General features: G+C 40.6%; 3 protein-coding genes across 3 annotated transcripts; all 3 read right to left on the bottom strand.

The window, feature by feature from the left end:
* Window positions 1-852: 852 nt before the first annotated feature.
* On the bottom strand, window positions 853-3651 carry si:ch211-117l17.6 (regulator of G-protein signaling 21). Its single transcript, XM_042056741.1, has 5 exons — window positions 3457-3651; window positions 2932-3027; window positions 2742-2797; window positions 2475-2641; window positions 853-1985 (listed from the first exon to the last, which is right to left on the bottom strand). The coding sequence occupies exons 1-5, from the start codon at window positions 3531-3533 to the stop codon at window positions 1779-1781; spliced, it is 603 nt and encodes a 200-aa protein (XP_041912675.1). The 5' UTR covers window positions 3534-3651; the 3' UTR covers window positions 853-1778.
* Window positions 3652-4834: 1183 nt separating this feature from the next.
* LOC121678453 (platelet glycoprotein V) lies at window positions 4835-7883 on the bottom strand. The gene is made up of 2 exons (XM_042058037.1): window positions 7817-7883; window positions 4835-7509 (listed from the first exon to the last, which is right to left on the bottom strand). Exons 1-2 carry the CDS (start codon window positions 7841-7843, stop codon window positions 5416-5418), a joined length of 2121 nt encoding a protein of 706 aa, XP_041913971.1. The 5' UTR covers window positions 7844-7883; the 3' UTR covers window positions 4835-5415.
* A 3692-nt stretch (window positions 7884-11575) lies between these two features.
* On the bottom strand, window positions 11576-13376 carry uts2d (urotensin 2 domain containing). The gene is made up of 5 exons (XM_042057216.1): window positions 13219-13376; window positions 12862-12969; window positions 12712-12749; window positions 12103-12160; window positions 11576-12016 (listed from the first exon to the last, which is right to left on the bottom strand). Exons 1-5 carry the CDS (start codon window positions 13316-13318, stop codon window positions 11991-11993), a joined length of 330 nt encoding a protein of 109 aa, XP_041913150.1. The 5' UTR covers window positions 13319-13376; the 3' UTR covers window positions 11576-11990.
* Between the last annotated feature and the right edge of the window lie 1774 nt (window positions 13377-15150).

Raw genomic sequence — 15150 nt, 5'->3', positions numbered from 1 at the left:
CACATATAGACAGCTCACATTTTCAGGGGAACATCAAGAGCTGGAGACAGAAGGGGGGGAAAACACAACACTAGCCAATCCCATCACTGCTTTCTCTCTCTCTCCCTCTCTCTGAGTAATTCTGAGTTTCAGACAGAGAAGCTGAAGTTGTACACTCTGGGCTTGTTCATTTCCCCCTTTGTTTGCCATGGCAACACTTGCGGTTTAGGGAAAACATGAGCAGGCTGTGTGCGGCTGATGGATCAGCTGGTTGTTGGTGCGTGCCATGCCATGACCTGGGCCGTTTGCGAAGAGGCCAACCTCCGTCACCAAAGAGGGATCCTGCCGCGTGTGTTCCATCAGCCAGTTTGCACCCATGACGTTTGTCAACCACGCTTGAGAAACTGACCAGGACGCATCAGACACACAGTTCCTGTGCGTATTCACACCTACTGTAACAATCAGCTCTTAATCAGACTGAGTATGCCTTCTACCCTTATGGCTGGGACAGAGACAATCTGAGCTCACAGTAGAGCAATGGGCCCTCTGACGTGTCATCCTATCACCAGAATTCTGGAAATGTATACATGCAATCTATCTCTTCAAAAAATGTTAGGGGAAAATTGGACAGTGATGTGGAGATTGCGGCCATGGAGGGGTTCCACATGGTGCCTTTGATATTAAATAAAAATAATTCTTGACTCATATGAAATCAATGAGTGATGGTGGCTCACCTCATGGTTGAGTAATCCATCACACACTTACTATATGTGAAGATGGAGATATAGATTTATTATAACCCATAACATTAGTCAGCATACTCAACACAACTATGATGACGGGAAAACACACAAAACAGTATACCCGATCATCTTCATTTTAAGCAAGCTGTTTATTTCATGGTTAACACAATAAACTCACAGCTCCTTCTGTTTAGGAAGCATTTTTTGCAGTAATGAAGGGAAAGCATAAACGTCACAGCAGCCGTGAAAACTAATGCTTGTGCCATGGCTTTCCTAACAAGGAGGTACATTCAGAGAGATTATACACGCCTTACTGCCCTGATGACATTAAATCTGTGGGTGGAATTTTGGGCCAGTCTGACATTTATTTTTAGATCCTTAAGATTGCCTTTTAAAGGCTCCTCACTCACAAGAGGAAGCCATTTTTGCTGAAAAGGGTCGAAGGTTGATGCAGCCAATTTTCCCCTTTCATGACGGCATGGTCCCCACCAACGTGATGGGCTCAACATCAATTAGTGGCATCAGTCATGTGACTAAAATATATACAAGCCATGTCATTTGAACTTGATTTTGAAAGTATCACAAAACTTTTTTAAAAATGGCACTTGCACATTTTGGCCATTTGTAAATGGCTGACACACATAAAGGTCTAAGGATTTATTTTGGCAACTTAAGCTAATAAGTAAAATTGTAACTCATTCTAAGCGCATAGCTAAATTAAAATGTGAATCTCTGAGGAACCAGTAACAAAAAAATACAGTTATGTCACCAAACAATGTCAGGCCTTTGTGTAACATCGCTCCTAGGTGTGTATACCGGAAAGCCAAGCATTTCGCATTGCGTTGGAGGGCCAAGCATGATGTCATAACTGTTCCATCTATAGCCGAGATCTGTGATAAGGCCCCGACTTGCGCACTGCAGATGGCCATTTTGCTTTCTGTACCGCCTAGTCATTTCCTCAGGCCCCCCGTGTGTGTCAGCAACCAAACTTCCTTCCTCATACATTCTGCTCGCTGCTGTCTGGAAGCTCTGCAGTGAGTGGTGAAGCCCTCTCAGTTATTGACATTTACTGGATGATGTGAGATGAGGTACAGTAGGTCCTCCTGCCCTCAGACGCCCACAGGCACTGGAGTGCAGGAAGCGTGGCCAGGAATCGCTCTCCATCAGTCTGAATACGTGCGCTGCGGCCTCATCAAAACACCATGGGCTGGCCTCGGCCATCGACCTTTTGACCTTGTCCCGAGTGCACTGATCAACGTTGACCTGTGGGTGAAATCCAGAATTGATTATTGAGATTAAGCCTCTTTAGGCAGCCATTAGGCAGGAACGGATTACATATCAAATAATTTAATATTTTTATGTTAAAAAACAAATTTATTTATTTATAATTAATAATTTATTTAAAATTATTTATAAAAAAAAAGCATGTTATCATTAAATGATACTTATTGAATATAAGCATGCCAAAAACAGAAATGTCATCCTTGATTGTTGTGGAATTATTTTGCTTGTGGTATGGTGACAATTAAATTATATAGCTATTTATTTGTCATTTCTTTCTTACACAGAATATAACCCATATTGCACTGTAACATCCCGTCATCCCTTGATCAGATTAAATTAGACTTTGACTTAAATTAGATTTAATTAATTTCATGGCTGTTCATTTTATCCCTTTCTGATGCCATTTAGTCTCTAGTAATTCCCACAGAGTGAGGGAGGAGCTCCTTCCTCCCTTGCTCCTGTCCTGACCTCTTTCACTGCCGTTGGATGGAGGAACTCTTGGTAGATCTCTGTGGCCCTCAGGAAACGGCAGGCCGGTGGCGTGAAGTCTCGGTAGTCTCTACACGCCAGCCAAAAGTCAATGTTTTCCTCACTGAACTCAGACTGGAGGAATTCCCTGAAGGTTACAAGGTAGTCTGTTGTGAGAGAAATGATAGGTGTGTACTGGTGATGGTTAACATTGAGAGAGAGAGAAATGGACATTAAATTGTTTGTTCTATTGAACTATTCACTCACATCTGTTCTTCAACAGCTCTCCCAGAGACGCTGTGTTGCCACATTGAACCTTAGACCTATCACAGTAAAAGAAATTGAATAACAGTGAGATGGAAAGTTCTGACACTGGTTAATGAACTGAGTTCCGGCCCCTATGTAACAAGAGGACACATGAGTATTGTGTCTACTGGTGCTACTGGTAGCTACTCACCTGTAATCATCACATGGTGAATTTTCTGCAATTTTACGCACCAGGATGCATCTAATATTGTTTTTCTGTCCCTTTCTGCTTAGGAGACCATTGAGCCTGTAGTGTAGAACAGCAAAAGGTCAGTCCATTCTCACATTCAACTGCAACCGACATGATTTTGGGGAGTTACCCTGTATGGGAAGTTTTCTGGGTGCCCACAAAAGTTAATGCGGAACACTGATCTTACCACCACCAACACACAAATGGAAATTAAACGCTTGATTTACAGGTCCCTTTTTCCATTATGCTTTTGATTCAATGCAGAATAACTTACTGACATTTTTCTCCATCTCTTATCCTGTCTTCCTTATTATTATTTCCTTATGTATCATATTAAAGAGAGCAGAGGATATATTCACACAATACATAACCAAATTCAACTTCATCTGCCTAGTTTTCTATCCCCGTTATTGTCTCATTGTACAAATCTCTGTTATGCTCCAAACTTTGACTCCCACATTATTCTCCCTAAAACAGCGATCTTACTTTCTTGGCTTCCGTCCACTGGGGATGAGGTCCTTGAATTCATATATTCGCATCTTTGAAAACAGTAGTTTGGGCATTTTTTGGCACAGCTGTTTTGTCTTCGGTAGATCAGCTCTGAATGATTTCTGTGCATTGCATTGTATTACACGTATTTCACATCTCGGCTAACTGACGTTTGAGGCATGTTTCTGCAGGTTTGTGGATGCCAGTGGTACCACTCTGTCACAACCAAGCAAATGACTCATTCGGCGCAAAACATTTGCTGTTGCATTTGCCTTGTTCTGATAGTTTTACAATCTATTTAAAGTATTACTTTTAAGGTTCATTTAGTTTTGAAAGCAATCATTTGCAAAAAAAACAATGTACACATGGAAATAAAGAATGTAAGGAAAATACATGTCTGTCAGAAAAATAGGATTTTGGTGTGGAAAAAAATCAGCGCAGCCACTGACTCATAGCAACGTGGAAGTGCAGCTATACATAAACCATTCTTTTTTCAGAGGACGGTTTTAGATGGTGTGTAAGATCTTTATGTACATTACAATTATGTCTTTAAATAAACAGTTGTGTGTTTCAATATCACTGAAGAACATCTGGTACTTTGGTTGATTTGTTTGAGATCACTCCTCTAATTTCCAATGAACTTATAGGGTCAATAATTGCTCAGACAGCTCATGGTTCACTGTTTGGATAACACAAGTGACTCTCAAAGACACACTTTCCTTGTTGGTTTATGTGTGGCTGATTTCCCCGTGTGTTCACATGTATGTAGCTTAAATATCAGATGTGCCAAAAAAGCATATATCTGTGGTGGAACTATGTAAGTTATGTCTTGATTGGCACAAGCTGGATGGTATGTCAGAAGTGTGTGGAATGCTATTTGTGATGAGTGTACCCAGACAATTATTACCCCACTCTCACTGAGTCACGAGGAGTGGCAGTTTCATAGCGTTCTATCAACAAACTCAGCACATGTCCCTCCCATATCTTTCCGGTGGCTGGTCGTGATGAGTAAATGCGGCTCAATTTTCTATCAGGTTTACCTTGCTTTATTCACAGTACATATAAAGTTAGCATTATGTGCCGCTGTTATCACTGAGCTGATGTTTTTGGAGTCAAGTGCTGTTTTAGGATAATTCCTACTTGTCAGTTTGCCTGCACAAGTGCCAGACACACAAGATCACTTAAAGAGATATAGTGGAGGATAATGACCGTAAATCCATCACCGTGGTTTCATACTATTCCCACGGTTGATAGTATTATAACAAGTCATGATATTGAAGAAGGAAGATGACAGGTCAGAGTTTGTGCTTGCTATTAGACAGTGTGGACCTTTGCCACCAGGTGGCAACCGGTAGTGACTATTTGGACTGTGCTGTATCTTTTAAATGATGTGCCTTTTTTAATCAGAAGGAAAGTTTGTAAAGCATTTTGTACATTTTCAGTAATACTGGATAATGGTGACTGATATAATTTCAGTGGATTATAAAAAAAAGTATAAACACATAGACATAAACATCAATCAAGTGATATGTCCAAGGTTTTTCTAGGACATATACTGTACTTACCAAAACATTTAGACAGATTCACTGGACAACCAGTAAGCATTAAACCCACAACATAATGCAAATATCAATGTCAAGCAAGAGGCTTATGTAGCCTATATTCTCCTGAAAACAATTACATACAGATGATAAATGTGGAAGAAACATGTTAGAATAAATTTGACAAAACAACAAAATGAGTATTTGTTTCACCATGCTATCTTGACAGACCTTTTTACCATGCACACATTTATGTATAAAGCAACTTTGGCTATTAGTGAGTCCATGTGAGAGATTAATTTGAATTGTAAGGTCGTCACCACCAACTGGTAAGAACCCCTCTATCCAAACTTTGGAAATCCAGCACACAATCTGCAAACACAAGAAATAGCCCTGAAATCCTGAAAAATCTTTATTAGAGCATGTGCTCTCTCCTTTTTGATCCCCCTATGGCTATAATCTTGCATCCCTGGATTGCAGCCAGAGTGCATATCACCTCATACAGTCGGTAGAGGGTGTACATGCTGGCCACAATCAGAACCACGCCAACCACCAGCATGATGACATGGACAGTCATCAGGAAATCGCTGTAGGCTCCGCTGGGTGGGACTGTCCACAAGTACACCCATCCCCTGTGCCGGTTGTTGTGGACAATGTCTGGCCCATTTTCAAGGACCACCCAGTGGGTCACAACACTTTGGTTGATTGGTTTGTATATAGGGAGAGCTCCATTCTCTGTGGAGGCATGGTTGTGATGAGGTGAGCTTGTTGCTGGCGTCTCAGGCAGAGGGGCAATTGAGGGGGTTGTATGTGCCGTAGCTGTCAACCTGGGACGTCGTGAAGTCAACCTGGGAAGAATCATTGTTGGAGCTGTGGTTAGTGTTGTAGTCATGCTGGTCTCTGTCGTTTCCTCTGTGATTGGTGTTGTTGTAGTCATGCTGGTCTCTGTCGTTTGCTTGGTGATTGGTGTTGTTGTAGTCATGCTGGTCTCTGTCGTTTGCTCGGTGATTGGTGTTGTTGTAGTCATGCTGGTCTCTGTCGTTTGCTCGGTGGTTGGTGGGACCACTGTGGTCATGACTTTAGTAGCTGGCTGACATAAAAGATAACTCAGAGACCTCAGAGTGACATTGTAAAGGTGGAAAGGTTTCATACATGCTACCTGTTCTTTGTCTTTCACCGTCCCTGGGTTATTTCTGATCCATGTTGCCAAACCCATGATACTACATGAACAGTTCCATGGGTTGTCAGCTAGTGTAACGCTTTGGGGTGTGTGAGTAAAATTCCAAATGGTAAACACATCTCCAGGAAGAGTCTGGAGCTGGTTTTCATGTAACGCAATTGCCTCAATTTCTCCCAAGTTATGAAAGATTCCTTCAGGGAGAGACATAAGTCTATTGCCATTTAGGAAAAGTGTTTTAAGTTTGGGGAGACGACTGAAATGCTGAGGATGTAAGCTCTGGAGTGCATTTGATTTCAAAGACAGCTTTACCAGATTTGGATTGCAGCAAAAGAGGTCCTCAGGTAGAGAGTTCAACTTCTCATTCAAGTGGAAATTAAGGTGTAACAGCCCTGTCATGTTGGCAAACAGGTTCCATGGGACAGTGGTGAGTAAGGTACCATACAGATACAGTTCCGTAAGCTTTGGCATGTGGCCCACTAGTCGTTCCGGTAGGATATCAAGGGGGTTACTGTACAGAGTTAACTTGGTCAGGTGATGGAGGTGGTACAGACTCTCTTCTGGAAGGGTCTGAAGCTTATTTCCAGACAGAGTCAGCGTCTGCAGGTATGGCATGTTCCAGAGGAGCTGAGGCGGGATGCTGCTGATCTGATTGCTGTGGAGCTTGAGCTCCAGGAGGTTGTTGAGGTGATCAAACTCATTGGGGTGAATTGACTTCAGCTGGTTACTGTAAAGAATTAGATACTGGAGGTACGGGAGGGAATGGAACAAGTTGGGAGGCAACTGCGCAAGTGAGTTCCTCCCCAGGTTTAAGAAGCGCAGCTTGTGGAGGTTCTGGAAGGCATTGCTCTCCAGCGCAGCGATGTTGTTCTTGCTCATGTCCAGCTCAGTCAGGTTCCCAAGGCCCTCGAAAAGTTCAGCGGGAACTGCCGTGATCTGATTTCCATCCAGGTGCAGTTGCTCGAGCGCAGATAAGCTCCGGAACACCCCTGACGGGAAGCTGGAGAGATGGTTTGATGACAGCTTGATAGACAGAAGCTGTGGAGCCATGTTAAAGACCTCTGGCTCTATGGTGTCCAGAGTGCTGTCAGTGATGCTCAGCCGGAGGAGAAGAGTGAGAGGCTGAAGAACTCGATTCCTGAGGACCTGGACATTTGTTCCCTGCAGTATTAGCAGGTAGGTATGGATCGACATAGAGCTGGGTATATCCGTTATATCCCCTCTGCAGTTAACTGCTCCTTGTGCATTACATGAACATCTAGCAGGGCAGGGGTGCACAGAGGGAAGTCCCAACATGAATAGCACAACAACCAGGAAACTCATGATGCAAAGCTGAAGAGCATAGGACACAAAGTGAATATGTTTTTTATTATTATTATTATTATTATTATTATTATTATTATTATTATTATTATTATTCATGAACCCTAACAGGAGAAATTACAAAACTCTTTTAGCATATAGCATTTTATCAGAAAATGGTTTAAAGAAAATGATAATTTTCCGCATTGAATTTGATAAAATGTAGGAAATAAATAGTTCTCAGTTTCTCAGAATTATATTGTAATAATTATTTCATAATATCTAACCAGCATAATTGTGAACTTGTCACAACTGATATTACTATGATTGTACTCACCTTCTCAGCACAGCACACCAGAAACATTTACTTGGTTGGGCGATTGCCATTTGGTTTTGTATGAGAGGCTTCAGGAGGATGAAGAGTAACTCCCATGCTTATTGGCTGTTTATCAAGTTTCTAAACTTTAACCACAGGCAAGCCTGCATCCGGTCTGATGGACAGCCATGACTGGTGAGTTGTAGACATCACCCAACTGTTCAACTGGGGGAAGGGGGATATAATCCTACTTGCCTCTATATGAAGCTGTGACCCATCTCACATTCTTGTGGATTTACATGTACAGTACTATGATAATAATAATCCAAGAAGATTCTAGATCATTAGATGATCTCTCTGACATGTACAGGACTGCATTACCAGTCTCTATTATTAAATGGATTTCACTGTCTTTACCCCCATCCCTCCTAAGCAGAAAGCCTGTTCATGTAAGATAGTGGATTGTCTTCACAATGCCAAAACCAAAGGCTGACTATTTCAGAACAATGGGTCAACAGTATTCTATATAAATACACTATATTAACATAACATAATAAACAATGCATACAGTTTTTTGTATGCATTGCTTGAGAATGTGTGAGATCCTTACTGATCATCATATTTTCTAAGAAAAGTTATGTGACATATCTTTTTGGCTCCATTCTTTACTTGATTTGAATTCTAATTTTAATCCTATTTTAATTAATCTTCTATGTCCTGCGACAACTTGGCTGACCTTTCAGTTATACTGTACAAATGATGGACTCTATTGCACCTTTGAAAACCAAATCTCTTTCAGGTAAAACTAAAGCACCTTGGCAGAAAAAATTAAAGCGCTAAAAAGATCCAGCAGCAAATCTGAATGTAAGTGGCGTAAAACCAAATTGCAGACAGACCTCAATAACTATAAGGACCTGTTGATTAAATATAACAAAGAAATTAAAATATCCCGATAGCAGTATTTTTCCCAGATTATTGCTGAAATACTGTTTAATACTATTGATAAACTTATCAATTCCCCTAGAACAATATACCTGCTGAGCTCCACACGTGAGAAGTGTAATGAATTTGCAGCCTACTTCAATGATAAAATCTCAACTATTAGGAGTAATATTGCTACTTCCTCCACTGATGGACATAACCACCCCTTCTTCAGTCAGCTATTTAGGTCTGCTACCCACGCCTTCTCTGTTTTCTCTGATTACCAGAATGAGCTAGATGAAGTAGTTCAGCAACATGCGCTCTTGATCCAGTGCCTAAGTTGTTTAAAAAGGTATTCAGCTGTTTGGCTGCTGATGTCCTAGACATTGTTAATACCTCCTTACTGTCTGGAATCTTTCCCACCTGCCTCAACAAAGCCATTGCTGAAGAAAAACAATCTTGATCCTGTCATATGTGAAAGTTATACTGTAGACCAATTTCAAATATACCGTTCCTAGGTAAAATATGGGAAAAAGTTGCTCAGAAACAACTGCAGGTGTATCTGTTTCATAACAACTTGTTTAATGTTTGGTTTTAGAATGAACCACAGCACTAAAACAGCTCTGGTCAGAGTTGTGAATGATCTTAAAATTGCCACAGACAACCGCAAAGTGTCTATCTTGGTACTTCTCTATCTCAGTGCAGCCTTTGACACTATCGACCATTCAATTCTTCTTTATCGCCTAGAACACTTGGTAGGACTTAGAGGCACAGTTCTACATTGACTTTCCTCCTATTTTACTGGAATATCACTTTCTGCCTCTATTGGCCATTTTACTTCTGATGTAGTTGACATTTTATATGGGGTACCTCAGGGGTCAATTCTTGGTCCTCTGCTTTTCAATCTGCACATGCTCCCACTTGGACCTATCATTCAGCAGTACAATATTATCATTCATGCCGATGAAACGCAATTATATATCTCTGTTTCTTCCAATAATCCTAGTCCAGTGAATGACCTCATCCAATGCATTTCTGATATTAAAACTTGGATGGCCCAAAACTTCTTAAAGCTTAATGATGGTCTTGAAACATCAGTTTCATTCATTTCTAACTCCCCAGTCTATAAAACCGTGTGAGAATGTCAGAAATGTAGGCATGATCTTAGATCTTAGACTTTCAGAAACACATATCAAATATTTCTAAGACTGTGTTTTATCATCTTAGAAATATATCTAGATAAAGATATTAGATGTGTTTTAACTCAAGCAGACTCTGAACAGCTGGTTTATGCTTTTATATCTGTCAGACACCAAACAGGACGAGGACCACAAAAGCGTCACGTTCAAAAGTTTATTTAAGGGTTGGGGGTTCAGGGGGTTTCAGGGGTTCCGGGGGGGGTACAGGAGTTCCAAGAGTCTGCGTGTGTGTGTTCCCCCAGTAGCCGAACAGCGATGGCAGGAGCTGGATGATCCGGGAAGTCCTGGGGGAAACACACACACACAACAGCAATTGAAACGAAGCAGCAGTACAGTCAAGGACTAGGCGGTATTCGTAGAAGAGGGACGGAAGGCAGGTCAAGATTACCGGGGCTGGAGAACACAGAAGTAGTCGAGCGGGTCCGGGATCACAGGCAAAGAGTCAGAGGCGTTTTCAAAAACAGGCAGGTAACTGGTGCTGGTTGCAGACGATCTGACAAGTGTGGACTGAAAAGCAAGGCTTTATATAGAGGGCATGATGAGTGGTGAATGCAGTGCAGCTGGTAGGTAACGAGGGTGAGGCAGAGCAGAGCAGGAACAGGTGGAGGTCATCAGACTTCAATCAGCACGTGTTACCAGGCAGAGAGAGAGCTCATGACAATATCTAGTCGATTAGACTATTGTAACACACTTTTTGCTGGACTGACAAAACAGACCCTAAACAAACTCCAGCTTATCCAAAATGTCGCAGCCAGACTAACCAGAACACATTAGTGTTCTGTATTAAAATCACTCCATTGGTTCCCAGTAAAGCAAAGAATGAATTTTAAAATACTTCTGATTATTTTTAAATCATTGATGGGCGTAGCTCCCTCTTACATTTCTGACATGCACATTGCAGATCCCTAAGATCCTCGGGTAAAGGGCTCTTTACAATACCCAGAATTAACTCAAATTCAGCACATGGTTAGTCACTATATGCTCCCACTCTCTGGAATTCCCTGCCTCCTAAACTAAGGACTGCTCCGACAGTGAATTCTTTTAAAATCAGACTAAAAACATTTATTCTCACAAGCTTTTAATTAGGCTTTTAAGGCTATTTAAGTCATTTAATTATTTATTTGACTTTTTATGATTAATTATTATTGATTATTTAATTATTTTCTATTATTTTTATTTTTTATATTCACTTGTTATTGTATGTATTTTAAGTTCTATCTTTTTATGTGTATCTATTTTATCTTTGTTGTTTGGTCATGTCATGTTATGTGTTATTCTTTCTTTTGGAGAACATTGAGTCTGTGCTTGTCACATGAAATATGCTATATAAATAAAGTTGACTTGACTTGACTTGAGATTTTTATGATAATGCTGTTGTATGAATTGAGGATGACGTTCCTGTGGTGATGGTGGTTTTGTTCCAAGACAGCCCCAAGACAGTGCAGGGTTCAGTACTGTATGACCACAAGAGGGAGACATTCTAAACAAGTTCAGTTCAGGAACAGTTGTGTAGGCTAACTTGAGGTGTTGTGACATCATCAAGGATAATACTTCAGTGAAAAGGTGGTTCATGATCATTTTCACTATTTCAGGTGTTTAAGTGTAAGTCATAAGGTCCAACAACCAATCTCAATCATTGAGCAAAATAATAGCATACAAGTTTGAATATTCATCATGTTATTTTATTATTCTATTAACAAATGAATGGTATACGTACACCTACATGAATAACAACTTAGGACAACTAAGTGTTATAAGTGTTGTTACACTAGGTGTTAACGCTCATTAGTTTTGAGGGTTGAATCAATGTAATATGTTTATTAACTTTCTTTAGGCATTTCCTTGGATCCATGTAAATTGGGTGATGGATGAGATGTAAAATGGGTTTCAACTTGTAAAGCCATGGGTCATGATTGCACTGCTTTTGTGAAGGGATATCTACCAAGATGAATCTATGTATGTGTTCATGATCTCCCAAGCAGGCTGTTTGTAGTTCCACCTAGTTCTGTTGAAGCCATTTCTCCCGAGGAAGTAAGTTTCCTGTCATGCTGTCCATCGGTCCTCTGGCTTGGTGATCAAACACAGTACTTCCAGAAACAGGCTGTAAGAAAGATAGTTTCATTTAGTATTATTATATCATTTCCTATTATCGGTGTCCATATTTGAACACACACACTGAACACTGACCTTCTTCTCTTTTGCTATGTTCTTTTCCATCAGCCCTTGAGATAATCTGCCTCTGCAGCTGTAAAGTCATGTTTGAGAAAATCACAAAGTTTAACCCAGATAGATATATATATAGATAGATAGATAGATAGATAGATAGATAGATTTATCATAGTTTTATCACAGATTATCAAATCCCCAGGGGAAATTCAAGTTTCCCATATACAGTAGAGGTGAACCCCATATACAGTAGAGGTGAATCTTAGCAACATGCTTCATTCTAGCACAACAAGAACCAGTAGCTCAAGCTTTCTGCTCAATGACTTGTCTGTCTCCCCCTAAAGTCATTGTTAAAGCATAGCCTTTATAGCCATGATGTCTCTAGTCAGGAAGCATAGTTAGGGGGACTGCATCCTAATTTGAAGGCTTAGCAGTGTTCATTGCACACATTGGTAAATGATTCAACAGTCTGTCCACACATTTTTAAATCCAATGTAATCCACAAATAAGGAAGCATAAATTACTTTCATTGATGAAATTATACATTATTAATGACATTAACACATTTTTGTTTTAGCTTCAGGGATTTGATATCTCATTCAATAATTTGTAGAGTGAAAAGTAAGTTACCTTCTCTAGATCCTCTTCTATGCCCAACAGTTCAAATTCTGTTGGAATTTTAAACCATGCACAATTATGTATGTACAAAGCAGAATGTTGTAATATGTCCAGTTTGTGATCTGTGAACAGTTAATTTACTGAGGTCAAATTTAATCTTACCCAAAGCATTTTTGTCAATTGGCTCCAAGGTTTTCTGCAGCAATAATGCTAGAATTTTTTGCTGGATATCTGCCTTGTTTTCATGGGGTAAAATCTGGTTTCCTAGACCTTAAATGAGAAAAATAGAGAGCACAGAAAGTTGTTTTTCTTCACTCAAGCTATTTATCATGCTATTTATCTAATAGTAAGTAAGTAAGTAAGGTTGGAAATTTACTTAGTTACTCCAATGAAAATGATGCAAGGTATTTGATCCATAAAAGCAATTTCATTTTTTTAATTGTATTTCCCGTAGTTTAGGTGAGCTGAAAAGCCTTTTCCGATTTGATGGCCTCAAGGTAAAAGTATGCTAATACTTACCAGGGGTCAGGAGGCTTCTTGCTTGTACACGGACCACTCCGAACAGCGGCAATATGACCAGGACACCAAGTAGGAGATTTACGGAGATAACCCTGTCCATCACACCAACTAGATTTCCCAACAGAGTGCACCTCCTAACACCCTGGCTCTCTCCTCAGATTCTTTTTATCACACATAGAAAAGGGGGAGGAGTCTTTCCTTTCAATCAATAAAGCCAATGTCATAAAACTGACCTGTCTTGACTGAAGAGGAAATAACACACTCCCTGACAGAGACATTATGATCTCAGACTTGACTTTACGTCTGAATATTGCATCTGACATTGTCTGATTTGTAAATTCAACTAAAGGGTAAACACAGTATGCTTTTAGCGGTGTCTATTAAAGTGTTCCTGGCATGTATCCATTTCCTCTATTTTAATTAGCTAAAGGTGAAGTTTGAGGCACTCAACATGTAGGGGACATAACTGTCACCTTTGCCATGAAGGCAAAGACCGCAGTCGAAGGGCATGCTTTGTTGTCCAGAAAATATTTATCCCATTTTCTGTGGTGACACAGCGGTAACTGTTTTAGCTAAATGAGATATCTCTGCCTTTCAAAATTGCCCCAACATGACATGACTTATTCTTGTTTAGTGAAAGGAGTCAATGACGGAAGGAGTCTGTTGATGGCTAGACATAGGTGCAGTGGTATTTAGGTATTCTGGCCTGTAGGCTCTATTAGTATGTATGACCGCCACAGCTCCAGCTTTTTTGATGAATCTTCCATCATCAATGGAACTTCAATGAAAGGTATAGAAACTTTGTCGAAACTTTGGCAAAAAAAGAACATTGCCTTTGGATATTGTGTTCAAAGGAATCACACTGTTCTTCAATATTACTGTGAACTTCACATGCATGGTTTCCCTCTTTCATGTTCTTTTTCATATTTTTGTTTTTTGATGTCAGGGGGGCAAAAAATGCACCTGCAGATAGTCCACGCACTTCTCCAGGCAGCTGAAGAGCCTGTCTAAGAGGCCCTGTGGTTGGCTGTACACACTCAACTCCTCCACCAGGAACGCCAGCACGTCAGCCTGTGATCAGGCCAGTGAACTAAAAAAAAGGTACATTCAATCAAAAAGGCTGATGTAGAATCTAGGATGGTCGGTGAGGAGGCTACTTACTTGCTGCATGCTCCCAGCATAGTACTGGGGTGGTCAAGCCTAAAAGAGCAAGGGTCACTGTCAGTAGATGATCCAGGAACCCACCCTGCACCCATGACTGACTGACAGCAGGCTGTCTCCTGACCCCTACATACACAAAGACAGATTAGAATGACAGGATGGAATGACTGGCAGCAACAGTTAGTCACTGGCATACTCTGCAGGTTTAAATCATGGAGTAGGACAACCATGCTTCATATTACTTGAGCAGAGCCCGGAGCACCATCATCAAGACTGGTAGCAGCATCAGGACCATAGGTTGCATCGAGACCAGCTGCAGCATCAGGACCAGAGCCAGGCTGAGGAAGTTAGGAGCGGAGATGGTGATGGTGTGAGTCTGCGCCGTGGTCCACACTCCTACATGTGCAGAGATGGTCATTTCCCCTTAAGGGCCTTCATGAAGACCATTCATAAGAAATGCATATGATATGATCATATCTGTTAATATCTGATAATAAAGGTGATTCACCTCATATGTCACAGTAAGAAAAATACACTTCAGCCATCTCCCAATAAACCTGGCTTATGTCTGAATGTGAGATGACTGAATGATCCCACAACAGAACTGTTTCAAACACACAGCTATCCTTCCAGATCCACAAACCTTTCTTGCAATGGTATATTCTTTCTTTCAATTAATTCTTGCTCATCCTCTTAACCCTTAATGTGGTGGTTGTACACACAGTATAGTGACATTTATAGGCCTATGTTATACCATAGTCAACATCGTTT

This window comes from Alosa sapidissima, chromosome 12, assembly GCF_018492685.1.
Source record: "Alosa sapidissima isolate fAloSap1 chromosome 12, fAloSap1.pri, whole genome shotgun sequence".
NCBI lineage: Eukaryota > Metazoa > Chordata > Actinopteri > Clupeiformes > Clupeidae > Alosa > Alosa sapidissima.
This window is presented reverse-complemented; position numbering and strand designations above follow the sequence as displayed.